Genomic DNA, 11,773 nt, shown 5'->3' with positions numbered 1-11,773 from the left:
GATGGATGGATGGATGGATGGATGGGTGGATGGATGGATGGATGGATAAATGGATGGATGGATGGATGGACAGACGGATGGACAGATAGACGGATGGATGGATGGATGGATGGATGGATGGATGGACAGATAGACGGACAGATGGATGGATGGTTGGATGGATAAATGGATGGATGGATGGATGGATGGATGGATGGATGGACAGACGGATGGACAGATAGACGGACGGATGGATGGCCAGCAGCTGGTTTAACATTTAGTTTCTTTTTTGCTCATTTTTTAACTTTTACCAACAGTTTTGCTAATTTTAGCTTTTAGTAATCTGTGTTTATTTACTTCTACTACTAATGAACCTCTGGAATCAGCTGAAGATGGCTGCCGCAGTAACTGACCTTAAAAACCACAAAAACACACGAATCAGTTTATAGACCTTGTTCTAAAAGCGACGGATCGGTTGTAGATGAGTCAGATCTTTGCTCTCATGAACCTCTGGACGGATTTTAATGAATCTGTCACCAAAAGCCAAAAACATCCAGGAGTAAAATGCAGTGAGGTCTGACCCGGAGCGCTGTGTTCGCCTGCAGCAACAACAACAACAACAACAACAACATGTGTCCACACTGAGCAGATCAGTAAAACTGCTGCGGCTCAGTCAGACAACGCCTTCGATGTTCTCCTGCAGAGAAACATCAGCGAACCTCCGACAAGCCCGGGCAGAGCGCCGCAGAGTGCCGCAGAGCGCTGCCAGGCGCTATCAGCTCCAACGCACACGTGTCAGAACTCAAAGCCTTCCAGATAAGGAGACGTGAAACCGAACGCGTTGCCTGGGGTTGACGTCCAGCTGGAGCGCCGCATACGGACGCTCTGACCCGAACAGCTCCTCCTCGCCGTCTTCCACGGAAACACTCAGGACTCTAGGAACTTCTGGGGATTATTTGTTACAAACTCAGATATCTGCTCAGATCACACGTCCTATCTGATGTTCTTTCATCTGAACCCATCGAATGTTTTGACTCCTTTAGGCTCGATAAGCAGCCTGAGGTCGGCGGCGGTGTAGTTTTAAACTACAGGACGCCCACACAGCGTCCAGTTCATGCTAAAAACGATATATTCCAGTCAGCAGCTCCTAAATCCACCCAACCAAACGGCTCCTTTCAGGGGGAGAAGGGCTGATGAGGGTTATTTAGTGGTTAAGGAGGTATTTGAGGGTTTTCTGTCAATTGGATCTGTTTCCACACGGCAGCCGGCGAGTTTATAGGCTGCAGTTTGTGGCAGGATGGCAGTCGACGGCGGCGGCGGCGAGGAGGCGTCCGGTCAGCGGCAGCTCACGTGGATCATCCACACCCATAATTCCTCCCAAATCTTACACGTAATTACCACGGCTGGCACTCAGAGAGCCTCCATCCCTGCGAGCCACTTATCTGCTGTAAACACCCTGAGAGGGGAGGAGCGTCATGTCTCCGTTTGATCGGAGCGTCACCTCCGCGGCTTTAGCTCCTCGAGGCGAGAGGTCGAGGCAGCGCCGCGGCGCCGGGAGAACACGACAAAAAAAACAACAAAAAAGCCTTCAGAACCCCGGAACCTTTCCACGAACTTTAAAGTTGACTGGATGTCTCGGCTCGTCGTCCCGAATACATCCTCCGGCCCCGCAGCATGATGCTGCCACCACCGTGTTTCACACAGATTAAATTACACACAGGCGACTTCTGAAGGCAGCTGGACTTCAGTTTTTTGGGGGGATTGAAGACAAACACGCATCACACTCCTCCGGTTCTTATTTGCTTCAAAGTTCTGCTTCTGTTTTTGACAATCGAAGAAAAACACGATGAGAGACGTGGCTGTGATGTGACGAAAGGCTCTTTAAGGCCGGTGTCAGGGTCGTTTGACTAAAACCCCGCTAAAATAAAGTGTTAGCACAGACCGTCCACTCCTGGTCGTGAGCATTTCAGTTCATCAACATCTGTATCAGTGACCAGCTCTTCTTCTGAACCCGTTCCTTACTCCATCTGTTCTTCAGTCCTGTGGTTCTCTGAGGAACCACCTGAGGAACTCTGGAGGTACAAACATCATATGGAGCTGCAGATCTTCATTCAGGGACACAAGCAGCCTCCTCTCCACACCGAGACACTCGCTGATCTGAAGGCAGGACTCTCGGTTCACAACATATTGTTTTTCTCCTCCGTTGGCGTCCTCGCAGCTCCAAACGTCTCCACTTCCAGAGTCCGAGCAGACAGGAGGACTTCCTGGATGCCCTCCAAAATGAACCTTCTGCCACAAACTTGAACATTTTCCTTTCAGCAGGCGGATTGTTGCACATCTGACCTCAGGGTGAACTCTTTAGAAGCAAATCTCCCTTCAGACTGACAGAATTTAAAAATGCTGATCTTTTAGCTGCCCTCAAATAAATGGGAAGCAACAACCAATCTCTCCTTGATCTGTCAATCATTAATTAATTAATCCTACATTTCAGTGTTTTGACATCTGAGCTGTTTTTTTTTTTTTTTTTTTCATTTCTTACATGAGTTCTTGTCAATATTAAGCCTGGCAGAGAGCTAAAAGAGGATCTGACAATACAACAAACAATACTGACTCTGCAACAATCATTAATTTATTAATTAGCAATTAAAAGGACCGGAAGTGGCGGTCGTTAATCAGCGCGTGTGAAACTAAAAGATTTCTTCATCTTTTCAGCTTTTTGAGGAGATTCCTCGGATCCACGTACCTGGTCTGGGACGTGGAGGCAGCAGCTGACTCGGTCCGATTTCCCTGACCTGAAAAACTTTCCGGACTTCGTCGCATTTATCGGAACCTCCGAGTCCAGGTCCGGAAAAAACAGCCAGCAGTACGCAGCACATCCACAGAAAACCCATTTTTTAAATTTAAATAGGTAAAATGAAGATAAGAGTGGATGATCTCGCAGCCAGCTGGAAGTCACGGCTCCTCTCCCACCTGGACTGCGGTCCGGATCAGGTGAGTCCACATCCCCCAGGTGCGCGGATCCTTTCGAGTTTTTTTGTTTTGTTTCGTTTCTGTCCGGATCTCTTAAAATCCTCCAGCTCGTTTTAAAGTTTCGGCTCAGCTTCTGTGTTCTCTGAAAGCTGCACGCTGCTGGTTGGACCGAACTCAGAGGCGGTACCGGGACGGTACCTGGGCTCCTGAACACCGAGGCGGCGGCGCCCTCTAGTGGCCGAGCGCGGGATTACACAGCAAAACTGGTTTAAATCAGGCCAGAATAAAATAAAATAAGGTTTGTTTTTACACCAGTGATGTCCTGCATGTTGGAGGTTTCTATGCTCTGAACAAAAACCTGCAAACCTTTTATTTATATGATGAAAAAACAAATTTATTTCAGCATTTTATCAGTTGTGGCTGAAAACAACTAAAATGTGTAGGATGGTCACTCTGATGGTGTCTTATACCACACCTACCTATAGTTGTCCTGAGCAAAAAACACTTGTGTTGAATTTATTCAAGCCTAATCTGTTCAGCTTCTATCCACAGATGTGAGATTATTGCTTTTATTTCAGCAAGAATTGAAATTTCATCTTTAACGGCTGTTTTTGAATCAGAATCCTTATCAGTGTTTTGATTTCCTGCATTCTGTTAGGCTATTGTTTGTTTTTTTAACGCTTTCCTCGATCTTCTGCACCATTGTCCGTTTTCATTTTACATGTGGCATTTTTACTATAATATTAGATATTAAAGTTTATTTTGTCAATGACAAGCTGAGGATTAACATCAAATCAGGGCAGCTCATTTTAAATCTTTACAGTAAAACAAACATCGAGGGGAAAGTGTGTTTTATACTTTAATTCAAATTCAACAGTTACATAATTCAGCATAAAAGAGACCCAATTCGTCACATTTCTTTTACGGGATAAAAAAATAAAAGCACAACTTCACATTCAGGTGGTGGTCGGGGTCAGATCGACTCCCCCATTCCTCGACAGGCCGGGACAAGTGCAATACCTCCGGGAGCACAGCATTGCTACCGATCCCCACCTGCACAGGACAGGACATCCCACGCCAGGGAGACCCCCGCCCGCGACGAACCGCAGTCCCACTCCGCTGCAAAGCCCATCAACCTGGTCAGTTTTGCATGGATTTGCACAGCGCACATCCGTAAAAGCTGAATGCAAACCAGCAAAACTGACCAAGCAACCGATGCGTCGCCGACCGCCCGGCCCGGGCCGCAGGAAACATGCAGTCAGGAATACTTCAAGTGCTCACATTGCAGTAGATGAGAAGAACAACACTACCTGCACTATAAGCACTTTAGTACTGCTCAAACTGTGGTCAGTCGGACCAGAACCGGGGCAGAAAACAAAACACTCAACTCTTTGACACATAATGCAAGCAAGGTTGTGTTTATTGTGACACCCCCAAAACCAAACACGAAATCTAAACAGGTGTAGAGCAAGCAGGCCACCATCAGTTTTGCATAGATTTGCACAACTCATATATTCTTGTAGTGCAACTATGCAAAACTAGCAGAGAACTGCAAGATGTTTCAGCCCAATTAGAAATTAAGAGTGGTCTGGTGGTGCATATCACAGCCCCTTATGCCAGAAGGAGCACTTAGGGCAGTAGGTGCTAGTCTATTTCACTATCTGCACTAGATGCACCTTAGCACAAAGACGGTACTCCAATAAAAAATGAAATGAAAATCACATGTAAGGTCAGAGAATCTGCAAAGGGTCAGGGTATTGCTGTAAGTGCCTCCACTGCAGTAGGTATCACGTAGTACTACCTGCACTGTAAGCACTTTGACAATACGGAGACAGATCTGATCACCCGTCCTGCAGAGCCACATGGAAGATGATCCTCAAGCGTCCCAGCTCTGTTGTCCAGCACCTCGTGGTAGATCTGAAAACGAGGAGTTGCGAAAGTTATTAATCTGACGGCGCAACAAGTCCTAAAATAAAAGCCTATGAGAGCACATTACGTGCTTTTTTAAAAAGGCATAAAACCTACGAGTCAACGAGGTCAGTAAGACTTGTGTTGTGGCTCGAAACGGAGGAGATTCACGGCAGCACGAGGTCGATGAAATCATGAATGAAGCAGCAAACATGCAGCCCGCGTTCCCTGCAACGGCGCTGCGCATGCGCACACCGAGCCAAGCCGTTCACCCCTCCCCCACCTTTTAACATGGCGCCTCGAAGTGCGCCAACCTACAGCACTTCAAAACGACTTAAAACCCGAAACCAAAAAAACCAAAAATATAAATAAAATAAGATAGTATTTCGTGTCACACACAGAACCTTGCAGCTTTTATTTAAGCGCAAACTAAACCACGGACGGCTTTGTGGGGGAAAACAAGGCAGGGAGCAGCGGACGGTTAGCCGTCCGTTAGCTTTAGCCGCTACTCGCCCCGATGAAAACATGGCAAACCTGCGCTGCAACAGTTACCCTCTTAAAAAAATAAATATATACATTTTTTCTAAAAATAAATCCACGAAACTGTGTCGGCTGAGCCGTGCGTGAAACACAAAACGCTAGCGCACAACGTGGTGCTCAAACTTATACTTTCGAGCTTTGACGCCGCGCTAGCCGACAACTAACGGGCGCACGTTGTTTATCCTTTTAAACAAAAATAAATAATTTAAACTAACCTAACAACACGTGTTTCATCGGATCGGCACTTTCAGTCGCCCCTTTACCTGCCATACCTGCGTATAAATAAAAATATATACATTTCACCGCAAATACAGCTTTGCAACTCCCCCAAACGCGTGCACCCATGCTAGGCTAGCTAAGCTAAGCTAACCCGCGCGGCCTACTCCTGCCCCATGTGCTGCCGCTTTGTTCTGGGGGGCACTTTAACTCACACACCACTGCACTCGACACACGGTCGCGAAATACATGAGATTTACAACTTTAAAGCCAGCGAACTGCTGCGTTCACAAACGCTTCGGAGCACAAAAGCGAGCCGGGGTTCCGTTTTGTGTTTTTTGTTGTTTTTCTCCGCCGCTCGCCAGCAAGCGCAGGAGAAGCTTTTTCAAATCTCCCTCATTCCCTCAAATGGTGGAGCCGATGGGGGCTGCCATGCGCCTCACTGTTTTCATCCAAAGGCTAACGCTCAAATGTCGCCGGCTCCAGACGCGCAAAACCCGGGGCTTAAAGAGTTGTAAACGGGGGGTGCGCATTTAACGGACTCCGATAAGATAATAGGGGTGGTGGGGTATGGCGGAGAAAAACAAAAACAACAACAAAAAAAAAAAAACGCGACTTCCTTACCGATAAACACGCGCTCGCCAGCCGAGGTCCACCATCTTCGCTGCGCCTGACGAACAAAACGTGGGCGACTCTCCCGAAAACTTTTACACGACCCCCCGCGCCGGCGGGGGAACGAGAGAGGGACGCCGGAGCCCGCGGGGGGTTAGCGCCGGAGAACCGGGCACGGCTTCTCCGGGGATCCGTAGCGGGGTCGGGGAAAGTGGCGCGAAGGCGAGCGGTTGGTAACCATGTGGGTGAATGAAGGGCGGCTCCCGCTGAACGTAAATATGTAGCTACAACCCCCAACTCCCCCATTAGCATACATCCACCACGGTACTTCCGACCCACATCTGCTCCAACCGAACCGCCTCCACCTCCCTCAAACCCCGCTCCTTTTTTCTTTTATTACCATTAATAATATTATCATCATCGTTCGGAGCCATGCGCAAAAAAAACAACAACAACAACAACACTGGAGCCCTGCAGGAGAGAAAAATACAGTGATGTTTATTTAAACCAAACAAACAAAAGGAACAAAAAAAAACTAAATAAAATTAATTAAAGATTACTGAGTCATGAGCTAATTAACCTGTTGATGCTGCTGAACTAATTATAAAATGACCTGTAGCTCGTTAATTAATCCGATATTTATCAATCTGGCGACAAAAATAAAAATATTTACTTATTTCTCTCCCTGTGGAACAATTCTTTTTTGAAAAAAATATTCTTTTAATGTACAAACTATTGTTGAAATATTAATATTTTTGTGTTTTATGCTTCTGTGACGACCCAATCTATCTATATATCTATTTTAAATGACAAAAATAAAGATATTTACTCATTTTTTTCCCTGTGGAATTACTTAAGTTTGAAAAAATATTCCTTTAATGTACAAACTGTTGGTAAACTATTAATATGTTTGTGTTTTATGCTGCTATGGTGGCTCAATGTATCTATCTGTCTGTTTTATTGAATGAATTTATGTTTATTATTATTAGTTTTTTGTGTTTTTATTCAGCGTCACCCTAAAGGTTCAGTAGATTGTTTTTAGTGTTAGTTTTTTAGTTTAATCTGCTTATTATCACGTCGGTTTCAAAGGAGCTGAATGCTTTTCTTCAGTGATACGTTATTTATTTTAATTACGACTAACCCGAGCACCAAACCTTACAGAAACCTGCAGCAGGTTTTTATTACAGCCATAAAAAAAACAGTTTTAATCGAGGTGATTTCCTGTTGGTTTCAAAGAGCTGAAAGTGTGAAAATAAAGTGTTTTGTTTGGTAAACCGCTGAGAAACATGATAACCAGAAAATGCATTTTAATAACATTTAGTTTCTGAAAATACGGCTTCAGTTCTGAGGAAGTTGTGGAAAATGTAAATAAAAACAAAAATTTGTAAATCTCTTAAACTCTTTTTTTATTCCCAGCTAACAAAATAAACATTAAATGTTGAAACTGAGATATTTGTGCTTTTTTCTTCCATGTTTTTCTGCCATAAAATTCAAAATTACCTTTTGTTTTATTGTCTAACTTCTTATATGATTACTTTGTTCCAATGTGTAGAAAATATAAGTTTGCATTTTTTCTTTATAGTTTAACAATTTTTACCAACCAGGGCTTAATTAAGGTCCAACAATTGTTTTAAATCAATCAATTATAGTTAATTAAAAATGTAGTTTACTCAGAAGAAAAACTTTAATTTTGTTTCAGGATTCAGATGGAAACTGATTAAAACGGAATGATTTAAAGTTAATTAAAGCTTTAAAAAGGGTTTATTCTCTGTTATTTATTTACTGTTTTAAATGTTTGTTTCTTAATGTTTGTCTGTGAAAACATTGATTAAAATGAGTTCCTGTTCTCATTTAAGACTCATTTAAATTTAACTTCTGATCCTCATTTAGGTCTGATTTTAAATACATATAAGAAGTTAAATGTTTAAACTATTTCTTTTTAATTATTTGAATCCAGAAACCCTGAAAGTCTTGACTGTGTGTTGATATTAATGTAAAAATCCCTTAAATAAACTGATTATTGTGTTTTTCTGTGATTATTTCACCTCATTAGTTCATAAAGGCTTATTTTCAATTAAAAAGTAAAAAAGGAAATGTAGAAATCTTTGACATGTTGTCGTTTTTATCAGCAGCTGCACTAAAGATACTCATTTATTTTCAGTTTTATTATAATTTCTTGACTGATTATTGAACACCTGAAGTTGAAGAACTTAAAGTTTTAAAATCTAAATGTTTCAGTTTCTTCTCTCACCTCACAAAACCAGAAGCACCTAAAATAAAAACTTTCCAATTTGACATAAATATGTAATTTCAGGTAAATAAATGACAAAAAGTGTTTTTTCTCTACAGTCCTGGTACGATGGGAGTTAATGATGAAGATGTTTTTTCTTGAAGGCAGAGCCAAAGGGCGCTACAAGACATTTTTGAGGTCTTTAAACGCGATTCGGATGAATTTGTTGGATGTTTTCCTGTGAAATGTGTCGCTTCAGAAGGAAACGGCGCCTGCAGCTCCTCTCCGCTCGGCTGAATCCAAACGTCCGAGCCGACCAGCAGAGGGAAGCAGCAAACCGAACACTGCAACACAACGAGAGGATTCTGTTTCAACTGTAAGAGGAAGCACTCACTTCCCCATCACCGGGGTTTCGGTTGCTGAAAATGGATCATTTTGCAACCAGAAAAAAAAAAAAAAAAGCTCAGTTCACTAAAAGTTTTAAAGGTGATCGACGCAAACTGTGAAATCAAGCACAAAAAAAAAAGGTCATCCGGAGCTCGATCGATGTAGTAGTTTCCCTCATACCGTCACTGAAATTCTGGAATGCGGGTACGCGCTCAATGTAAACAAAGCACAAGTCCAATGAAAACCAGGTGGGAGCTCGAGTTTAGGCCTGTCGGAACCTCTGAGAGGACGCTTAGTTGGAAATAAAAGATCGATTCGAGGATAAACATCAAGCTGAGCGTTCAAAGATGGACGTAAAGGTTGATGTTTTCAGGGGCATTCATCGAAACTTTTACTTTAAGAACTTTATTTCTAAGGTCTCTCTTCGTGACTTTGCTTTGATTGCCTCTCAGATGTGCAGTCGGAGTGATTCAGGTTCGTTTGTTTTGTTTTGTTTGGGGGTGAGACACGTTTGACGCCACGTGATTCGGACACCGGAGTCGCCGCTCTCCTCTCCTGTGGGAGTGGGAGCGCTCAGTCATGACCCCCACCCAACCCCCCAACTCACAAAGCCGGCAGCTCCTCTGCATATGGAAGTGAGGTGGGGGGTGGGTGGACCGCTTCGTCCCGTGGGGTCAGATGAAAGCCTGCGGCCCGCCGCCGCCGCCGCCTCGGGCCTCGAGTGACATGAAACATTCATTCGGCAGCGCAGGTGTCGCCTTCAGCAGCGATTTTAGCAAACTTTTAACACAAAAAAAGACTTCACACTGGACATCCAAAACATCCTCCCTGACCCACACACACACACACACATCTAGGCCCCTCCCACATCAGGGGCCACAAGCCCGGGGGTCCCTCCATAGAAGCCTGGGCTCCATTGTCTCGGCGCGACCCCAGGGTCGCCTGAACTCACCTCGCCTGGCCGCGACCCATTCACATGTGCAGCTTTAGCGCGGGACAAAAACATCTCTCAAGGAGCGAGGGGGTGGACACACACACACTCACACACACGGCTGTGATGCTGAGACAAAAGCTGATTTATGTTGTTTTATCTCAGCTCAACATGTGACTGAATGTGGTTATCAGGATTAAAGTCGTCAGGAAGTTTTCTTTTTTTATTTTCTGTTAATTCAAACAGCTTCCTGCCAGAAGGGACCTAGGTTGAGGCCATCATTATTATTATTATTATTATTATTATTATTATTATTATTATTATTATTATTACTAGGTTTCTATCGAGGCAAAAAAGATTTAAAAACTTTAAATCTGTAGTCCGACGCTACATTTATCATGCCAATGAGAAGCAAAAGAAGCTAAAGAAGCTGTGTTTTCTTGTGAAAATGCAGCATGAAGGACTTTGCCAGGATCTACTGAAGAAGCTGAAACTTAGCTGTTAAGCTAAAAGCAGCACAATGCTAGCTAAAAGCCAAAAGCTAGCCAAAGCTATCAGCTCGAAGCTAAATGTTTGCCAAATGCTTGTTAAAAAGCTACAAGATAAAAGTGGCAAAAATGAGGCTCCAAAAAAACGTTAAAAACAAAAACAACTGGACTTTTATTCTGTAGCTGAAGGCGTTTGTGGATAAAAGCTAACGTAGCAGAATGTTAAGTAAAAGCAGCAAAAGGCTAGCTAAATTAGCAAAACACTTTGATGTCATCCTAAGTGGTTAAATAGAAATATAATTTCTAAACGTAATTTATTTTCATTTAATCATTCAGAATTAGCAAAAGGCTAGCTAAAAGTTAAAAGTAGCAAAATGCTAGCTACGAGCTCAAAACATGAAAAAGATAGCTAGAAGCTAAAAGTAGAAAAGGGTTGGCTAAATAATAAAGCGGCAGACTTATAGCTAAAAACAGCAAAACGCTAGTTACAGTTACCAGAACAGTAGCTAAAATCCAAAAGTAGCCAAATGCTAGCAAAAAGCTAACTTAGTGAAACCTTTCACACATTCAGTCACCCAGGACAGTTAAATATAAAATGAGTTTTTAAATGTCATTTCCTTTGATTTGATCATTTAGGATTAGCAAAACGTTTGCTAAAAGTTAAAAGTAGCTTAAGGTTATCTAAAAACTAAAGTAGCAGAACAGTAGCTAAAAACTAGAACCAAAATAGAACAATTGTGCAAAACAAACAAAGTTTCTAAAGGATCTGATGAGCTCTCTGTGGGGAAAATATTTGTAAATAAAGCTAAATGTTTTTAAAAGTATAAAAGTCCCAGAAACGTTTTAATAAATGAGCAGCTAAAACAGCACAAAGGATGCAGGAGTAGTGAGGCTGCAAGAAAAACAACTATAATAATGCAGAATAATAACAAATAAACATTTTCTTCAGCAGAAGTCAGTCAGCTGAAGTTTTCTCTGTTTCTTGTGTTTTCAGCTGTTTTGTTTCGTGAAGCTCCTCCAGGTCGTCTGTCTCCGCTGTCGGAGGCAGCAGGGTCCCCGGCGGACGGGGAGCTCCTGGAAGCTGACAGCCTGAAAACGTGCGGCATGATGTGGCTGAAGGAGCATGAAACGTCCTCGCCCACAGGTGCCACGCACGGCGGCGCGAGACAATTAACGTTTGACATAATTCGGCTTCTTTTATACCTGCTGGGGAACATGTTGAAGGAAAGAAAGCTCCGTGGAAAGGTTAGAAACAGTAAATGTCTTACCTGCTGTAGATCAACCTTTTAATTCTGAGCACGCTGATGAGCTAATGGCTAGCCCGAGCAAAGAAAAGACCATTTAATGCAGTTAACCCTCGCAGCTCTGTCAGTTTTAGATCCATCCGTCCATCCATCCATCCATTTGTCCATCCATCCATCCATCCATTCATCCATCCATCCATCCATCCATCCATCCATCCATCCATCATCCATCCATCCATCCATCCATCCATCCATCCATCCATCCATC

At 43.3% G+C, this 11,773-nt stretch overlaps 1 protein-coding gene and 1 long non-coding RNA gene across 2 annotated transcripts in view; both read right to left on the bottom strand.

Moving 5' to 3' along the window:
• gpc5a (glypican 5a) overlaps positions 1 to 2,870 on the bottom strand; it is a 164,208-nt gene extending 161,338 nt beyond the window's left edge. The window contains exon 1 of the mRNA XM_017440511.3: positions 2,723 to 2,870. Coding sequence (XP_017296000.1) covers positions 2,723 to 2,870 — 148 coding nt within the window. The remainder of the gene's footprint in view (positions 1 to 2,722) is intronic.
• A 924-nt stretch (positions 2,871 to 3,794) lies between these two features.
• Positions 3,795 to 6,612, bottom strand: LOC108251337. The gene is made up of 2 exons (XR_001809342.3): positions 6,238 to 6,612; positions 3,795 to 4,866 (listed from the first exon to the last, which is right to left on the bottom strand). It is a non-coding gene; the product is annotated as an uncharacterized LOC108251337 (long non-coding RNA).
• Between the last annotated feature and the right edge of the window lie 5,161 nt (positions 6,613 to 11,773).

This window comes from Kryptolebias marmoratus, linkage group LG15 (genome assembly GCF_001649575.2).
Source record: "Kryptolebias marmoratus isolate JLee-2015 linkage group LG15, ASM164957v2, whole genome shotgun sequence".
Classification (NCBI taxonomy): Eukaryota; Metazoa; Chordata; class Actinopteri; order Cyprinodontiformes; family Rivulidae; genus Kryptolebias; species Kryptolebias marmoratus.
Note: the sequence above shows the minus strand (reverse complement) of the source record. Positions and strands in the feature narration are given on the sequence as shown.